This window comes from Rhinolophus hipposideros, assembly GCF_964194185.1.
Source record: "Rhinolophus hipposideros genome assembly, chromosome: 15".
Lineage (NCBI taxonomy): Eukaryota > Metazoa > Chordata > Mammalia > Chiroptera > Rhinolophidae > Rhinolophus > Rhinolophus hipposideros.
The window spans coordinates 6,710,599-6,730,453 of record NC_138061.1 but is presented as its reverse complement, the minus strand read 5'-3'; the positions used below and the strand labels follow the sequence as shown (position 1 = coordinate 6,730,453).

Here is a 19,855-nt window from a genome sequence, read left to right as displayed (position 1 = left end):
CAGGCCTGGGCTCCATTCCCAAGGAGACGGGTGAAGACAGACGGGATGATCGGCCTGGTTCCACACCTCCTTCCGACACGCGAGCGCACACACACAACTAATTAAATCTCTCCGTGCTGAAGTCCTCAGCACTGCAGCCACTTTACAAAACGGTTTGAGCACTCTGGCCCACATTCATCGGTCCTCATCTTCCTCACCACCTTGAATTACAACCTAAGCACACCAGCTCTTTCCTACGAGCTGGAACTCAGAGTGTCCACTGCATTTACTGTCCTAGAGGTCTTTGTGGCCCCGAGTTACAGGGCGAAGTCATTGTATCCGTTAGAATTCTAAATCTGGACCTTTATTCCCAACACCCCACCCCCAATGCCTCCAATCTGTCTGGAGGAAGCTGTTCTGAGAGTTAAGTCATAAAAATTATTTTAAAAGAGTAGTGATTTGGGGAGCGACGGGGCCAGCGTGTAAGCAGCTACTCTGAGCCAGACCCTCTGAAGACATTTAATCTTCATGAGGACCCTGAGAGATGGGCGCTATTATTTCCATTTTACATGTAAAAAAACTAAGACTCAAGGAGGCTTAAACAGAGCTCAACAGCTACGAGGTGTCCAAGTTAGAATTTGAAAATCAAGAGTGACATAAAACCCCAGGCACAATTTTTATGCCACCGCCGTTTGACTCGAAAACTCAAGAGTGTGATACAAATACAAGTTGCACGGTGGTGTTTGGGGTCCCACCAGAGAAAGGAAGTGGAGCTGGGACAGGCGCCACCAGTTGGCAGAGGGGAGCGCAGAGCCAAGGCTATCTGGCCGGCTGTGATCTCTGCTGGAAGCGAAGCCAAGAATTCTTCTGCCAGGGACAAGCTCACAGCCATTCTGAACTTTAGCTCTCACTGTCGCCTATAAATTGAATAGCTCTGACTCAAGACATTCTTTCCTTCACCTTTCTGAACTTGACATTCCCTTTGATCAATGAGAGTGTGGAGGCAGCTTCCTGGTGTGCTGGACAATGTGTTTGCAGTGGCTCTCTGCCTGTCTCAGAAGTCACTAGCTCCCCAGGGGCACACCTCCCTCAGGGTCTTGGGAAAGGAGCTAATCTCAGCCTTATCTAATCACCCTTGGACAGCCTGGTCACACCCCCATTACAGAAGACCCTTCAGACTGTCCTCTCTGGACTCCTCCAGGCAACAGTTCTCACTCTATCCAACATTAGAATCTCCTGTTGAGCTTATAAGAAACACCCAGACCCCTCCCCAGAGGCTCTGATTGACAGGACTGCAGAGGGGCCCATGCCCTGATCTACAGCTCCCAGGAGAGTCTTCTGGGACCCTCACAACCTAGCTGGTGGCTCTCCTTTGTAAGGCGACATGAGCTCAGAGATTCTCTTGGCCAGGTCCCAGCAGATGGGACAAAGGAAACATCAGGGAACTGGGTATCAGTGGACACCGCCTGAAACCTGTCATGCCCGGAGCCTGACCAGAGTCACCTGAGGTCTCAGTGGTTCTGACCACTGAATAGTGCTGCCTCATCTGAAAGCCTCCCAAGACTCCCTCCTCCCACACCCATTCCTCTCATCCTACCCACTCCAGCCCCCAAACAGGACAAACCACACTGCTAATGTCACAGGGCAGCAACTGAGTTTTCATCATTGAATTCCCGAAGCCCAACCAACATTTCCCAAGAAATTAATGAATTTGAATCATAATCCAATATAACTGATAACCACGATGTCTGCATCATCATGGGAAATTAATAGTTTGTTCTAATAGTTTGTTCTAATAGTTTGTTGCTAATAAAGCCAAAAAACATTATTGGTTCAAAATAGCACTTCTCAAACCTCAGTCACTAGCTGATTATCTTCATGACTTTTTCCACGTCCATGTGACTCCTGCACCACATAACTTAGTAGAACGCACGCACATGAATGACTGTTATAAAGCTCACTCGATGGGACCTTAACAAAGGCGTGACTAAGCCTTACCAAGCATTTGTTACGTGTCAGCCACGGTTGTACGTGTTTTGTTTGAGTTATCTCATCCCAATTCTATGAATATGTCCAATTAGTGTCTCTGTTTTATATTTGAGAAAATTGAGGCACAAAGAGGTTAAACCATACGACCAAGGTCACACAGCAAGTAAGCGGTGGGCTGGGCTTTGGGCTGAGAGCAGTTTGGCTCTCAGGCTCTTAACTACACTGTACAGCAATGTATAAGCAGAGGTCCCTCGTCCTTCATATAGAAAGAGCTCCCATAAATCAACACAGCCCATTGCAGGAAATGGCTGCAAGACTATATGTAAAGGCTGGTCAAAGCGTAAGTTGGTACAAACTTTCTAGAGAACAGTGAACTCCTTTTGTGTAGTTCCTCCTCTAGGAACATGAACTTAAGGCGTAGGTGAAAGGACTCAGCTGCAAAGAGGCAGTACAGAGCTGCTCCCCACCAGGGAAGAACTGGAAACAACGTGGCTTAAAACACAGGAGGGCAGTTATGACTCCATCACAAACTGGAAAAAAATTTAGTTTTGTGAAAGAACAGTTGATGACATCGGAAAATAACAACAGCATGTTAAGTGAGTATGGAAGGTTATAAAACAGGACTGGCTCAATTTGCAAAAAGTGTGTGTGTGTGTGTGTGTATGATCTACAAAGATACCTGTAAAATTGTCCTTGTATACACACACACACATACACGGAGGAAAAAAATTAGAGGAACAGATTCCAAAATGTTGATGGTGGTTATCCCCGGAAGAAAAGACTATGGATTCGTTTTGTTTTCTTCTTTGTGTTTTTCTCTATCTTTCAAATTTTCTACAAGGTACATTCACTACTTTCATAGTCAAAATATTTATAAGCCAGGAAACAAATGTATTTGAGGACAATTTCCACTTCAAGTGGGTTAAATTTCTATTTTCTTTTCAAGTTTTAGGGTATGATATAGTGAATTGGGTTTTCTGCTAACTGTGTCCTAGAACCAGCAATGCAGAATAAAGGTCTCACCACAGAAGCGTTGAAAGATGGGAAGGACACAGGCAGAGTGTCTATCACAAGAACAAAACCCCAAGAGCAAGAGGGGCACATGTACTGGCCTTGGTCATGAGAACGGAGTTGCAGCACTAGAATTCACACTCGGCAAATGCAACAGTGTGACCTTGGTCACACAAAACCACCCTTGGGGACAACTGGGTTACAGAAATGATGGGAGCCTTTAACTGACACCCATCGGTACTACCAAGCACATCAGAGCTCTGTCCCCTGACCCTTGGGAGGTATTTCTAGGCCAGCAAGTCCACTGTGGCTGCAGTTTCAGACCAAGGCTGCTGAAGCCTATGGCCCAGGCTGGTCACACTGTCATGTGGTTTTAATAAACACTCAGCTTACAGTTTGCTGTGGGCAAAGCACGCCCAAGACCCCTAATCCAACCCAGTGAAGACCCTGCCACAAAACCACTGGAAAAACAAAACAAATCTTTCCAGATTGTAAAGGAAAGCTAGAAAAGCCTTACAAGGCACACATTTCATTTCAGAGACTCAAAAATAACTTTGGGGCAAAATGGAGTCAAAAGTGGAGAAAACAGCAAGGGGGGCCGGAGCCCTGGGTTTTTCAGTGCCTACGTTTCTCAGGTTTCCTGACGAAGGCTTGTCCAAGAGGCTGTGACTCCATCTCAATCTGTCCCTCGTGCCCCCAATCACTTCCAAAGAAGTCTGAAATACAGATGGGACCATTTATCATAGCATCTGTCAGGGTAACCAAGAGCATGTCAGCCACTCCTCCAGAATCAGGAGTCTGGGATTTACACCATCACCCTCAACAGCTGTGACAGATGTCTGGGAAAAGAGCAGAACTGAGCCTCAGAGAACCATCTGGCTGTGCAACAATGCAGAGAAACTCACAACAAGGGCTTGGATGAAAACCAAACCATCTGAGATACAATAAAAACCCTCAAGTTTAATACATACACATACACACACACACACACACACACACACACACACACAATGTAGGGCAATCTCCAAGCATGGTACCTGGTTGAACCCTCAGCCCTTAAATCTTACCCAGCAACCCAGCCCGGGCACGATGGAGAGGAACCAAGGGTGTTGCTATTCAACAATGTGTATGGCTTTGGGAAAACCATCCTACTTCCACGATGGCTGGAAATCATGCTTCCTTCCTACAGATCAAAGAGCACTTCATGTGGAGGGCTAGCCCTGAGGTCTAGTCATGGAGAATCCACTTGAACATACATGGGACACCTGTTCGATAGCCCAGAACAGTGCGGGTGCTCAACAAACAAGTTTGCCATTGTGTCAAGTGCTGCTACCAACACTGGGTACATCCTGATCGATCAGAAGGGGGCTCTGCTCTTAAGCACTCATAGCCTCCCAGAACAGAAGAGCCATGCATAGGAATCACTATGATGTGAGAGAGGAGGCGACGGGGACCATAAGGAAGAGGTACAGGAAAGAGGAAGACAGGTGATCAGGGCAGGCTTCCTGGAGGCAGCATTTGCAGAACCACGAAGTTCTAAGGCAGGGGTAGGCAAGCCACAGCCCAGGTCAGGGCCAAATCCAGCCCACCACCTGCATTTGTATGGCCTGTGATTTAAAAATGGTCTTTACATTTTTTAATGGTTATAATTTAAATGATTATTTAAGTACCTACATAATAATATCCTCGATTTTACTTCTTGGCCAGTAAAGCATAAATTTATGAGCTGATCCTTTAAAAATGTCTGCCAACTCCTGTAACTGAGGCACAGAAAAATCCCAAGATAGCAAATAAAAATCATTGCCAGTGCTTGCTGAGGGCTTACTGTGTGCTATGTGTGCTAGGCCTCATTTCTCCTTCCAATAACCCTATAAAGGGCTATCATCCCCACTTTATGGAGTAGGAAACTGAGTCATAGAGTAGTTAGTAACTTGCCCGGAGTCTCACAGCCAGTGAGGGTACAGCCTGACCCAAAGCTGTCCTCTCGCTCACCAACTTAGATGCCTGTCCAGGTCCCTACAGAGGAAACACATAAGCCATGTTTTCAGCACAGGACATGTATGAGAAACAAGCTCCCATCTGGCTGGAAAGAAAGGGAGGCAGAGACGAGAAATGAGTCAAAACATGGTGGGTTTTGAATGCCAAGTAGGGAGTTACTGTTCAACCAATGCAGGGTCAATGACACGGGCATGTGGTAATTCTATGGCAACACTGTTTAATAATAGCAAAATATTGAGAACCACCTAAATTTCCATCATGAGGGGATTACATAAATCTAGAACATCCCTTTAATAGAATTCTATGCAACATTTTAAAAAACAAGGACCTTCTTTGCCTTCATTGTGTTCGTTAGCTGCTGCTATGTACACACTAGGGGCACACAATAGGCATGCATTTCTCAGGTGTCTGCAGACCAGCTGCGCTCAGCTGGTGGCTCCAGGCTGCAGGGGCTGTATTTGCTCCACTCCTCTGTCAGCCTCCTTGGACCAATGGCCGAGGTGCACACATTCTGCTCATGGACATGGCAGCGGTGCAAGAAGCAAGTGGAAACAAATAAGGCCTCTACGACCTTGGCTCAGAACAGCACCTTATCACTCCACCGTATTCTATTGGCCGTAAGAAGGCAGACGGACCAGCCCAAAGTCAAGAGGCTTTCACCTTTCGTGAAGGAAACTGAAGCTACCCGGCAGAGGGTATGAACATAGAGAGAAGCAAAGACCTGGGCCGATAACCCAGCCACCTGCAGATGCTCTTACAGAATAATACCCCAGATGTATTTTGGATACTTGTCCCAGTCGACACTGATCCTTAGTCATGGGCATAACCTCTCCCTCAAAGCTAAAGTTCCCCAGAGGTGAGTCCACATCTGACACAGGCCCTCTGATGCCATCCTCTCACATAGCTCAATAACTCTAGGTTAATAACTCTACCACCCACCACCCTGAAAACAAAGCAAGTAACATCTGTTCCACCTGTCACCTTGCACACGATGAAGGTGACATCTGTTCCACCTGTCACCTTGGACACGATGCAGCTGACATCTGTACCACCCCAACCCCTTCATTCTGCCACGTCTCCAGAAAGGCCCCCCAGTGCCACCAGGGAGCTGCTGAGAGGAGGAGGCACACAGGTTTCAGCGAGTGCCCAGCCAGACACCTTAGGCCCGTGCTGCCCAGCACCACCCCACAGGCACCTCCGCCTGACCCCAGGCCTGTGTTCCTAGCTGCTGTGCCACCTGCCTCCAGAAACAACACCTCCATGCCCACCATCATTTCTCTTCCTTCCATGTTTGCATAGCAGGGACCTCCATTACTTCTCTTCCAACCAGGGTTGTCCTTAATTCTGGTTGAACAGAAGAACAACGTAAAGAAATTTCACAGGCCAAAGGACGTTCAAGGAATCAGAGACACAGTGGTTGCTTTTGAGGCCAGTGATCCCAACCCATTCAGGAAGAGCTCTTAGGTCAAGGTCAGTGGAACAACTTTGAGTGGGGGAAGGGGAACGTGCCCGTGGCAGAACAGGAGGCATGTACAGACTTAAGTGTATGTGTGTGCATGTGTGTGCATGTGTGTGCACACATGTACATGTGCATATGTGCAGTGAAATGGGCACTGAAAAATCTTTCTGAAAATAACCCCCAAAATTTCAACAACTTCCTATTATGGTAATGGTGAACTGAGGTACTGCACAGCAACACGTCTGCTGAAGCCACTAAAAAAATCTGGACAAAATATTTTTTAAAAATATGTTTAAAAGTACTTAAGACGGGGCGGCCGGTTGGCTCAGCTGGTTAGAGCGTGAGCTCTGAACCACAGGGTTGCCGGTTTGATTCCCACAGGGGCCAGTGAGCTGCGCCCTCCACAACTAGATTGAAGACAACAAGCTGCCACTGAGCTTCCAGAGGGGCGGCTGGATGGCTCAGTTGGTTAGAGCACAGAGCTCTCAACAACAAGGTTCAATTCCCACATGGGATGGTGGGCTGAGCCCCCTGCAACTAAAGACTGAAAACGGCAACTGGACTTGGAGCTGAGCTGCACCCTCCACAACTAGATTGAAGGACAATGACTGATGGGCCCTGAAGAAACACACTGTTCCCCAATATTCCCCAATTAAAAAAAAAAAAGTACTTAAGAATGAACAAGATAGTAAAGAACTTCTAGGCCCAGATCTGATGGCAGCAAGCACCCAGAGAGAGAGGCCAGCACTGGAAGCTGCTTCAGCCCCGTGGAGTTTGTAAGCCTGAGGGGATGTTTTGTCGGCCTGCTAGGTGAAGACAACACAAAGTCATGCCGAGGCCCACCCAAGGTGGGGAGTCACATGACCACTCATGTAGAAACGCAGAAACACAGCCCAACTTCCCGGGTGCCCTCAGCACACCCTTCTGACGTGCGGGGTCGTCTCAGTGGCAATGGTACAGTACACACCTGCCCACCTGAAGACAGAATGTCATTCTCATTTGTTAAGTGACTGCAGAGGTTCATTTTTGCTTGAATTCCTGTTTTTTATTTTACTATCCACTGTTAGTCATATCTAGGATTTCTTTGATGGCGAGTTCTTTGTTAGAAACACTGCCCCAAATCGTTACCTTATGACTAAGGGAACAGGCGATTCCCTTGGTGACAATCAACTCTGTTATGTGGTTTATAGGCTCACATGGCCATTGACACAGGTCCTGCCTCTGTAAACGCAAATTTGTGAAATGCCCTTTTTACTTTGAGCAGCTGTTCTGCTGAGCAGAAAGTCTAGAATCAGAAAATCTGGGGTCTCAATCCCTGTCTTGCCACTTCCAAGCTGCATAGCCTGAGGTAAGTGACTCATATTACTCATATTACTCATATTACCAAGTCTCATTATCTATAAAATATGGATAGGCTGTGACAACAAGGGTGATGATGATAATAGAATCCACATACTCAGAGGGGCAGTGGAAGTCAAAATGTGAGGCCCAATGACTAGCAACGCCTGAGAGCTCAAGTGCTTAATAAATGGTTACTATTACTAATGTTAGCAGAAGTGTGATCCTAGATACCATAGTTTAGGGTAACAGAAATAAACAATAGTAATGGTAATAGGAATATGTAGCTGTCACTCAGGGACCAGACTTTGCCTATGAGTCTAGAACTAATGGCTTCAATCATCCTAAGGTAAATAACTAAATTACATGGCAGGAAGAGGCCAAGATGAGGATTGCATGCTTTGTAAGTGGAAGACTTACTCTCTGACCCCGGAGGCCCCCGGGTCTGGTTGGGAGGTAAGAATCGCACAGCCAAGGTTAGGGGCAGCTCTGAGGCCCCACAAGAAAAAAAATGATGTAATCTTTGGGGAGGAAGGGGGAGGGGCAGGGAAGGTAACCAGGAGCTCTGGAAAATTCAGAACTCAGGGGAAAATCTGTCTGTGAGTTACTGTGCACGGCAGACAAGACAGCAGCTATGGAGGTTTTCACCCCCACACCGATGGTTCAGAAGAAGCAGCCAGCTCCCTGGTAGCCTCATGCAGCAATCTGTGGTGGTGGCTGCTCCCAGGGCCAGCACTGTCGCTGGACCGGTGATGGCCCTGGGGTCGGGCTCTCCACAGGATCTCACTCACCCTCTATGATATCACCATGGGCTATGGGGACGCTGTGATCATCACTGGCAGCCTTCTCAGAGCTCTTGGTTCTCACGCCTCTTCTGTTGCTATTTTTACCTAAAAAGAAAGACAGAGAGACATGCCTTTACTCTGACATACGTCCCAGTTGTCCCAGGGTGGTGAGAACTGAAGCACCTTCTGCAGAGCAGCGTCTCCGCCTCTGCCTCCCCTGTCCCCAGTGGGGTACCCTGGACTCTGAGCTGCTGCTGGTTAACGGAGAGGAAGCCTGTTCTTAGGAACACACAGGGAAATAAACCCTCCTGAGAAAACAACGTCTACTTGCAGATCCTTATTGTTCCAAGAGTGCAAAACGCCCTGTGGTTGTACCTTTCATCCTCACTGGGGCGCAGAGAGTGACACCACCTCTAACTGATAAAAAGAGCTGGAACTCCAGACCACCAACGCTCTGCAAGGCCCTGGTGATGAGACTCCTTATCGAGGCCAGGACGTCTGCCTGCTCAAGCCCCACGGGCCCCTCCAGCTTCCTCCCACACCATGCTCCCTCTCTCTCTGCTCCAGAAACACCAGCTTCCTTTTAGCCTTCAGTTCATGTTTCCTTCCCACCAGCACTTGGCACGTGCTGTTCTTCCTCCTGCAGCGTCCTTCCATTCATCTCCATCTAATTAACTCCTGCTGATCCTGCAAATCTCAGCTCTGTATCCCCTCCTTGAACTGGATTTCCTGAACTCTCCACCTAAATCAGTGCCTCCTTTGCTGGGCTCTGCTGGCACCTGTTTGTGGTCCAGTTGCCTCTAAGCAGAGCCAGATGCAGGGGTTCGGGTACACGGGGTGTATTGAGGAAGGGCTCTACGGAGAAAGGGGAGGAGGAAGCAGGACGAGGCAGAGGAAGGAGCTAAGCAAGACCACATTCTCAGCGAGAGTCTGACAGTCTGACCCCACGGGGAGGTCTAGAGCGGGACCTGCACAGGTTGCTCCCCCCGCTTCCTCTTTGAGACTAGAGCTGGTTAGCCTCTGGTTACACACTGACCAGTTGGGCAGTGGGAGCTTTAACCTTCCAAGGGCAATGCTCCAGAGAAGGGAGCAGCTGGGAGCCATCGCAGCCAAGCCCCCAGCAGTTCGGCACACCGTGCTGCTCTGTTTGTGGGGCAGGAACTGCATCTGCTTTTTCTCACTGTTCTAGTTCTAGACTATGGCATATAATCTGTGGTGACTAATGACAGAATGAATGAACGAATGAGTCACTCAATGACAGACAGAAACAAGAGGAGGGGCAGGTCTGTGGAGAAAGATACTTAGTCCGGACTTTTATAAAGCAAGTTGAAATACCAAAACCATAGAGTCGATTATGCCAATTAATGAAATCATTTCAGATTGTTCTCCAGTCACCAAAAGAAAAAAGGTATTTCTTAAGAAAAACTTAAATCTTCAAAACATACAAAGTGCGCATTGGGCCCAGCCAAGAACAGTTCTCTCTGTCAGATTCTTGGGTGATGCCCACGGAGAGTGGCTTCCATTTTTCATATAAGCTGAAAAATCACAAAATCAAGTATCCCCCTTGAGTCGAGGCGTCAATGAACCAAAACATCCAGAAAGGCCAGAGGAAGGCTGTCCGCCTGGGAGCCTCTGACATCAGCCTGATGTCACCTGGGCATTTGTGCCATTTCTGTGGGGAGGAATGTCATGGCCAGTGACGTCCAAAGGTGGCCTTTCCTGACTGAGGTTCTATAAAAACCCTGATTGGCAAAACCGGTGCCATAACTTCTGCGAATGTGGAGTCTGATTTGGCAGAGAGATAAGATATTGAGGATGGGAAAAAAAGTTTTACAAAATATGTGAGGAAAAAGCCAAAGTTCTGAGAAAGACGTGTTCCATCACAACCCTCCCTGAATGTACCATCACAATCCTCGGCCATTCGTTGGGAGCCTGCTCTCGCCCAGGGCCACCTCTCTGCAGTCTCCATCAATGACGTGGAAATGCGTGTCACAGAGCCTGGCCCAGGCCACACGCCTCACCTCCCATACGCCAGATCCACGCCCATGACAAAAACGTCCCCGCTCAGCTCTGGGAATCCCATAAGGGCCCAGCTGGGGGGCACATGTGCACTACCCCTGAGAGGTTGATTCCCCAGGGGTGCCACATGTGGGGGACAGACGCTCTGAAGGGAATGGCAAGGGGGCAGAGACAACAGGCAGGGCCCAGCCACTTTCTCCCGGGAAGACGCAGCTCCAGGTGATACACTGGCCTGAGGACCCAGTTCCCAGCACTGCCCCTGCACTGACCACGGCATGTCCTTGGTGACTCACTTCACCTCTCCATGCCCTCGTCAATAAAATGAGGAGGCATGGTACCTGCCTCAATGGCAGTTATGGAGAAGAAACAAATAATATATAATACATGGCAAGTGCTTAGGGCAGTGACTGACTACAGGAACCACTGGGAAAAAGACGGCTTTCATCTTTTCATGGTTAATATTATTATCGAGCCCCCACACATCACAAAGCACCATTCCAGTTGCTGGGAGAATAACAGCCAACATGTGGAGTGTGATTCACAATTTACAAGGCATTTTCACGTAGATTATAACATTTGATCTTGGCAAGGTCCCCCTGAGGATGGGAAGCTTACTATGAACATTATTTTACAGGTAGGGACACAGAGGCTCAGAAGGGGGAACAGACACATCCAAGGTCACTGACAGCCAGGAGGTGGCAGAGTCTAGGCCCTTCCCAGCCGCCTCCTCTCTTATAACAAGAAAGGCAACATATGGTCTGTCCAGATGAAAGAAGAGAGTAAAGTGGAAATAGCATACAGAGAAGGAGCCAGAATCAAATCAACATCTCCATCTGGGCTGCGTGACAAAACTAAATTCCTTAAAAGTAGCAAAACTGAATTGCCAATGCGGGCCCCATGTTCTATTCTGGTCGATGGTGATAAATAGAGTGCTTCTTGTTTGATAGGAAACTATTTTTTCCTCTCTATACAAGGAGCTTACAGTAGCAAACCCCAGAAACTGAAAAATTCTTTGCTGCATATTTGCATTTTCCCCAGGAAATTCCAGCCCAACAGCATTTGCACTCCGTCTTGGGAAGGGCTGAGCAGGAGTCCTAAGCCCCTCGCCTGCCTCCTGTTAAGAAACTCACATGACGGGGGGGAGGCCTCCCCCACGTGCACAGCAGCCTCTCAGGAGCACCCTAGCAATGAAGCCTGATGGCATAGGGACAAACAATAATTACAGCTTTCTAAAACACTGCAACCTATGCACGTCTGCAGACAGCGTCGCACACGAGAGCCAGGACTCTGCAGGTAAGCATGAAAAGCCTAAACAATGGTGGCTACAGTCGTCCTCCAGTGGATGTTAGCACGAGGCCAGGACGTGGGGAGGAAACAGCCTGTGCCTTTATCCAGTTCTGAGACAGCCAAGCTCCCCGTGGAAATGGGTTTTCCAGGGATCAGGTGAATCCTGAAAGGCAGGCAGAGCAGCTGAATGAGAAGCGTGCTTCCCCTGCTTGGTGACCTGGAAGGTCTGGGGTGCAGATGGTGGCACCAGTGCAGTTTTCTAAGTACTTGTCACCAGGGCTAGACCAAAATCAACCAGCCCATCAATCAGTCAAAAGCCCTCCCCTGCCCCATTTCAGCTGTCTTCCTCGTCAGCTTCTGCCCTCTCCCGGGGCAGCTTTTGTGCAGAAGGCCTGGTTTCCATCAGGGTCCCTGCGGCCTGAGAGACAGCCACACCCAGCCACGTTCCTGACTGGCAACCAGATAAGGAGCTCTTTAAAGAAAGAGCCACCACGTAACAGCAGCAGGTGCAGATGTGCCAGGCTCCGTGGGTACTTGCCTGTCTCAGTTTGGATTCAGCCTGGAAACAGCCTGAGACAAGGCCTCGGTATACAAGGGTATCTAGGAGGTGACTCCACAAAGCAGAAGTGAAGGGAAGGAGATGCGGAGGAGGAAATGCCAATTGCCCAGGCTGCGATGTGGAGCAGGACCTTCTGGGACTCCCCTTGGCTGGGGACTTTGGGGAACTGGATAGAAAGTGCTTCTGAACTGTCCATCCGAAGGCTGGGAGGCTGCACGTTGACCCATCTAACCACACACCCCCTGGGGAAGTGTGGCTTGTTAATATTCCCATGTGACAGTGAGGAGTCCGAGGCTTAGAGAAGTCACACGTGCCTGTAGGTGGCAGAGCCAGATTTTGATTCCAGCTCTCTCCGATCCTGAACAAGCTTTGGCAAACACCTACACATCTTGAGTATCCCATAACAATCCATGACATTAGTCTTAAATTCACATTTGAAGAGGTGTCTTGTGCCACTATAACCATCCTATGGGGCCCAGATGAACAGCTGACAGGATGCCAGCCCTTCCCGTGGCCATCCAAAGACACCCCAAATCACAAGTTTCATGATCCCAGAGGGGCAGCTCTGGCGGCAAGGACCCAAGAAGGCCACCAAGGGCAGAGCCATTCCTGGAGACACCAAGCCTGATAGCCCAGGCTCTCCGGCCCCTCAGGGAGAGCCAGCAGACTCCATCTCAAAAATCCAGGCTCCAGGGTGCAGGCTGCCATTGTCAGGGCGCTGAAGGTGACATCTCCCATGAGATCGGGCAGCCGAGGACGCTTGAAGCCCACGGGAAACACGGTGGCTATTTTTAAGAACCACAGCATCCAATCCAGCTTCCCCAACCACGGAGTGTCTCCCCTTCATTATCTATGCACAAGCCCTGGTTTCTGGAACCATGGGCACCGGCAGGGAGAACCTGCCAGCATGAATAGTTGATTTTGGAAAGCATTCTGGAAAGAGGTGTATCTTAGAAAGCTGCTTGCTGATGTACATGAAATGAGCTTTTTTATAAAACGTCCTTTCCCTCAGAATTTTGTAGGGAGTTTATCTGGACAAAACACTTTGGATTGAACTCTTCAAATGAGCCTATAAAGTCGTGATATAAAGATTTCTTGTTACTTGTGTAGGTGTGCTGAACGCATTGGATCGCTTTTAAAATACATACTACAATATTTGCAAACACAGTCTCCTAACCCTCACCCTCCAGCTTTGCCCAAGAGAAGATGTTTCCATCTGAAGGCCAAACACAGAAAGACCCCCAAGAGAGATGAGCAAGGCTTACAAGTGAAGGTCTTTCCAGCAACTGGCTTACAGCGCGCACACAGAAAGGGCTTTGTTTACAATCCCATATGCTCAAATAACAACTCTTTAGTCGTTGTCCCCTCCCCCTACCCCGACCCCCAGGGCTGGGGCACAACACAGTACAAAATGCAAACTTGCAGATTCTGGGCACAGACGTACAAACAAACGTGGCTCGCTGCCCACTCTGCAAATTCCATGGCTGGGAACTATGGACCAGGACTATGGATGTGATGTGGGCATGAGCATTTTCAAACAGTGGCGCGTTCTCCCTGTTCCTCGAAGAAAGCGACAAACAAGCAAACAAGTAGGAACCCGAAAAGCAAAGGCTGCATAAACTTAGCCTACTTCTAACCCAAGACACAGTGGGGGGAGGGGGGTGTAAAAAATTTCTTCAAATCACCTATTTAGTGTCTTGTTTATTCGCTTGTTTATTTCTTACTGCCACTTGGGAGGGAAAAGGTAAGTGAGTTATATAACTACGGTTTATTTCTCTGTTCCATTTTATTCTCTAAAAAGAGTATAACCACAAACCAAGGTCATCGACTTGGAGATGACACGCAAAGTAAATGCAACCCAAACCCACTGGCATGCCCAAAATGTGGTCCCTTATCTTCTCTTCACCTGGGGTAATGAAAACTGGGAATCTGATACTCACTCTCTGAATCCCAAAGCAGTCCAACTGCAGGCATCTAGAAACTACTGGATTCGCTAGAAACAGTTGACTGAATGGAATTAGAGAGAAGCAGGCAGCCAGGCCCCGACGTCCCTGTGGCTAAAACAACATTCTAGTCATCAGTACTGTTATCCAATGAACGGGCCATCATGGGAGGTGGGGAGAGTGCATCAGCAGACAGGTGTGAGCAGAGACCAGCAGCCCAGCACCAGACTCTTGCAAGGAACAGGATACACTGGACCAACGACAGCTGCTTCATTTCCTTCAAGTTCTAAAACCCTGGAATTAACTGATATTCACAGTGAGGCGCTCAGAAATTGTATGATACTGAGTTCACTCAATCTCAAAAAAGGATCGCACAGTTCTGCATCCTAACGGTGGTTCCACGAATCTGTACATGTAATAAAGTTGCAAAGAACTACACACGCACACACTAGTGCAGGTAAAAAAACTGCTGAAATGGAAGGCATATAATCCAGTTAATAGTATTGTAGCCATGTCAATTTCCTGGTTTTGCTGTTGTATATACTACACTATTTTTGCAATTTCCTGTGAGTCTACAGTTATTCAAAATAAAACCTTAAGCATTTTGTTTTAAAGATTCCACTCTACTCAGTAAATCAGGGCTGCACTTCTCTGGGAATCAGCCACTCCTAGGAAAATGCAATGCTCTCAATTAACCAGAGGGTTCGTCTGTCCAAGCCATCCCCAGGACATCGGCACATGATGTCCACTGCACATTTCTGTGGTTGTGTGAGAGAGCAGCCAAGCGTCAGAGCCAAAACTCACATGGAGATCCAATCCCGATGCCCCTGGCTCCTTAAGTCAACCTTCCTATGAGATGAACAAGAATCCCCGCTGGAACCTGACACACAGAACATTTGCGCAAGACAAGAGCTGTCTGGAAAACATTTTATCATCTGCAGAGACAAAGCACATGATAAACTTTTCAATTCGTTATGAAAGCTTTCACATGATTATTCATCTCTGACTCTAACCCTTCACTCCTCGGGGCCCGTTACATAGCATGCACTGTCCACGTAGCGAAGCCGAGACCTCAAGTTCACACTAAACACCCTCACCGAGGCCCACTGTTTCTTCTTCCTCTACAAATCAATGCCTTCCTGAGATATGACACCTGTTTATGAAACAGTCCAGTGCAGAGATGAATGCTTCCATTATATCAGGAGCAGTACATACATCAAGCCACCACTTAAAATGGGGGGGGGGGGAATGGTCTCTCTTAACACAGTTTAACTGCAGAAAACTACCACCGACTCCCCTAATCAAGGTCATTCTTAAACCAGTCTCCCCCATTTGGGGTCCAGGGAGGAGGAGTCCACCGGCCAAATGCCCTTCTCTCCCCACCACCACCCACAAAAAGGATAGGAGTTGAAAATGGGTGATAAATGTCACACTTTGCTTGTTATAGTCGGAGGTGCTCTAAAAAGCCCCACACAATGCATTACAAACATGGCAGGCCCAGAGGCCGCTCCCCTGGGAGGCCTTGAGCTGAGTCTCTGAGCCAAGTCTGGAATTTCCAAGGACGAGTTTTCAGTTTGGGGACCAGCGATCCAGCCTTCAGCACACCTGCCATTAGTCTCTCAAAGTCCCCCAACTTCCATTCCACAGGGTGGGGGCAGGGGCTGTGTGGCTCTCCTTTCCCCCAGGACCCCATATTGAGCAGGTTCTTGGTAACAACCTGTGGGATGAATGAAGGGTTCACAGACGGACTAGCACAACCATGTATTAACACACTGGCATCTTGTTGAAAAGCTTCTAGAACAACTGGCAAAGTATAGTGGGGTAGCAGAGCCAGGGAGAGGTCCAGGAAGCTGAGAGCCCAGCCCCAGACCTGGGTGTTAAGTGTGGTCTTCAGACTCTCAGTCTGGGGTTGCTCCTACACTCCCCTCTCCTGTATCCCCCCCAATAAATACCAGTACCTAACCCATGTGCCTCCCACCCACCCACCCATCCTTGCCCAGCACTGTGCTAAACACAGAACATGCAAATTTGATTCAAACTACCAAACCCAAAAAGGCCTTTCCAATCTCCCAAGCCAGCAAGTGACACTGAGCAAGTTAGTAAACTGTCAAGGCCTCAGGGTCCCCATCTGTAAAGTAACAAGAAAATCCACGCCACTAAAAGAATTACATGAAACAGTTGTACATACAGCTTCAATGGAGTCACGGCAGACGTTTTACCCACATGAGGGTCTCTTCCCACTCTTGCTTCCTGTTATTAAGCCACTGTGGCTTTCCCAAATCTTCATTTTCATAACTCCCCAGAAAATATTGGAAATTCTGGATGGTTCTGTTCAGGGTCACACAACTTGCAGAACGGGCTGCTCATTCACAGAGTTGACTAAAACCGAAATATTGCAGGACGCCCTCCCCACCCCCAAGTACTTGCAAAGGGGCTGCTGATACGTGTCCACACACGCAAGGGTTCTGTGTCCCCATCTCCACTCCTTTCCCACTGCCTCACTGCAGACTTTCATGAACAATTTAACCAAACAGTGGTGATTCCTGCCATGCTTGGAGCAGTGTAAGGTGCCACCAGCACGTATCTCCTTTCAAGGAAGGCCATTAAAGGCCAGAGAATTTGGCCATAAGCCGGCTCACTCCTCAATATTGAAATACTAGGACCACAGCCTTTTGCAATTTGAGCAAAGAACATTTGGAAGAATTAAGAGAATGTCCACATTCGCAAAGAGTGTAAGAAACTGAATGAAGTCATTTCCCCAAGACTGGGCTGGCGGAAACTGGGGATGGACGAAAGATACCAGGCTACCAGGTACTGCTAGCCTTTTGGGGGTGGGGGGAGGCACCAGGATCTGGGTGCAGCCCCAGGTTCCCCAGCAGAGGCTCTGCCCTCCTGCCCCAACTGAGCAAAGAATTCAAGGGACCCATAGAAAGCAGGAGATGGGGAAGGAGCTGAGAGGGGACACGCTGGGTAAAGGCTCACTGCTGTGCTTTTCCTCAGGCCATTGTGCCAAAATACACCAGCCATTCACATCGCCAAATCGGAAATTCACTCTCAAGAAAACGCCCTGTAGGAAGACTGAAAAGTAGGCACAGAAGTAAGAGTGTCCGGCAGAAAGACCTTTTGCTCAGTAAATCAGTAAATTTCAAACTTGGGGCACGAGGGACCCAGCTCCCCAGGCAGCTTCTCAACTGCACAGCTGTCTCTACCCGAGGGCAATGCTCGCCAGGGTTAAGCACTGGGGACCTCGGAGGGGCCGGCGGAGTGCGCAGCGCAGTCTCAAAGGAGGCGGGGCGGAGGGGGGAGCGATGCGGAGGTTCTTGGGGCTCCTTCACGCCAGACACACGGAATGAGAAACCAGCTGTCCCCTCAGACCCAGCAGGCCACCGCGGAGAGAGGCGCACGGCCACGGGCGCCCCTCGGGCCTCCCAGCGCAGAGGTACTTACCTGGTGGAGGCGTCTCCGGAGCCAACTTTTCCCTCTTGGGAACTTTCTTGGGCTTGGTTGCCTTCTTAGACGGCCTGGGCTCCGGCGGGCGCGGCTCCTGCTCCTCCTCCTGGGCCCCCGCGGGCAGCGGCGGCGAGAAGGGCTCGGGCTCTGGGCGCGCGTAGTAGGGCTCCTGGCTCCAGATCTCCTGCACGTAGTAGTCGGGGTCCTCGAGGGCTGCGCCTTGGGCCCCAACCCCGGCCAGAGCCACCCCCAGAAGCACGAGGGCCAGCGACAGCGCGGCGGCCCCCCGGCGGGCCATGCCCGCTGGGCCCAGCTCCCTAAGCTGGGTCACCGTGGCCGGGAGCGCCGGGCAGGCGGTGGGCGCGGACGGCGGCGCGGGGCAGGGGCGCCGGGCACTGCAGCGCGGCGCACTGGGCGCGTGTGACCCGCCCGCCGGGCTGGCTGGGCTGGGCTGGGCCGCGCCAGGGGCGGGCAGGGGCGCGCCAGGCGCGGGGCGGGCGCAGGGGGGCCGGCCCCGCCCTTCCTTCTTCCCTCCCTTCTGCGTCGACCCCGCGGCGGACCGCCCTTGGGAGCAGGTATTGGAGCCCCTTCCAACCCAATAACTGTCTCCAAACCTCGTGCTCCCTGCAACCCCCGGACACCGGCCCGTCAGCTGCCCTGCTGGGCGCCTGCTTCCCCGCAGACTCAAAAGAGTTCCATCTGTAAGGAAGCTCGAGACCATTCCTTTGTCCCATCCCTTCGTTTCACAGGTTGGAGAAACGCGATCGTCGATGAGAAATGATTCGCCCAAGGTCCTAAAGCAAATTGGAGCCCGAAACCTGGCCTCCACACCAGACATGCGCTCCCCTCCGAGCACACAAACCTTCCTCTCAACTAGACTCCGATCCAGTTTCAGGAACTGTGAATGGCATTCCTGAGCCCCCAGGTGGCCAGGTTTGTGAGGAGTCAAGTGTCTGCAGGGGCGGAGCCTAGCAACCCGGGAAGACCTTTGTTCCCACCTGAGACTGGGAAGAGAAAGTGGAGTTTTCCTTGGGCTGCCTTCCTGGAAGTCACAGGGGACGTTTGGTGCATCCAAAGAGCTGGCTCCCGCGCACAGGGCCCTGCGTCAGGCAGGGACGGAGCTTACTGCCTTTTGGGAAGGTACCTTCTGCCCTTGATCAACTTTGTGTTGGTCCTTCAGGCAGGGATGTTGGAGGTACTGGCCTGCATTGGTTTACTATTGCTGTTGTAACCAATTACCACGGATTCTGTGATTTAAAACAACAGGTATTTATTACAGCTCTACAGGTCAGAAGCGTGGGTAGGTGTCACCAGGCTAAAATCAGGCATCAGCAGGTAGCATTCCTAGTGGAGTCTCTAGACTCCACTAGGAAGCCTGGAGTCTCTTCCAGGCTCACACAGGGTGTTGGCTGAATTCAGTTGCCCAGGTGCTAGCACTGAGGCCCTGGGGACTGGCTGACAGTCAGTGTGGCCAGGGTTGACTCGTGCTGGTTGCCTAAGTTCCTTCTCACGCCTTCCTAGGAGTTCCTAGTGGCCTCTCTCTGGTTCCTGCACGGCTCTACATCTCAGCACCAGCACAGGTGTGCTCAGTCCCTCCAATGGCTCCAGATCTCTCTGACTTTCCCTTCTGCCACATCTTTCTTCCTTCCTGCTGGGGAAAGTTCTCTACTTTTAAGGGCTCCTGTGATTAGATGTATTCACCCAGGCAATCCACGATAACCCCCCTCTCTTAAGGTGGTAATTTCAACATCTGAAAAGTGCATTTTGCCATGAAATGCACTTTTCATATTCACAGGTCCTTGGGGTTTAGGTGGGGATGTCTCTGGGGGCCCATTCTGCCTCACACAGGGACAAAGTGACCTTCAACCCTGGGTTGGGCTATCACTTCCCCAGCCCCTTTGGATCCTGCCAATCCAGGATGCCAGTGAGCTGGATCTGGGCACCCTGGCAAGGCCTCCTCATTTCCCTGGTGTCACACTTCTGAACCCACATAGTGGGCAAGGCGTGAGCCTGTACAACTGCCATCCTCTGCCTCTGG

The 19,855-nt window shown here is 49.9% G+C and overlaps 1 protein-coding gene across 2 annotated transcripts in view; it reads right to left on the bottom strand.

Annotated features, from left to right (window-relative positions):
• Positions 1 to 18,245, bottom strand: part of CPXM2 (carboxypeptidase X, M14 family member 2) — a 95,280-nt gene extending 77,035 nt beyond the window's left edge. The window contains exons 1-2 of one of the 2 annotated variants that reach the window (XM_081074593.1): positions 17,815 to 18,245; positions 8,566 to 8,664 (exon numbers count right to left, since the gene is read on the bottom strand). In XM_081074593.1, the coding sequence (XP_080930719.1) occupies positions 8,566 to 8,664; positions 17,815 to 18,115 (400 nt within the window). In that variant the 5' untranslated portion in view covers positions 18,116 to 18,245. The remainder of the gene's footprint in view (positions 1 to 8,565; positions 8,665 to 17,814) is intronic. The other variant, XM_081074594.1, reaches the window with a different exon arrangement.
• Positions 18,246 to 19,855: the final 1,610 nt, after the last annotated feature.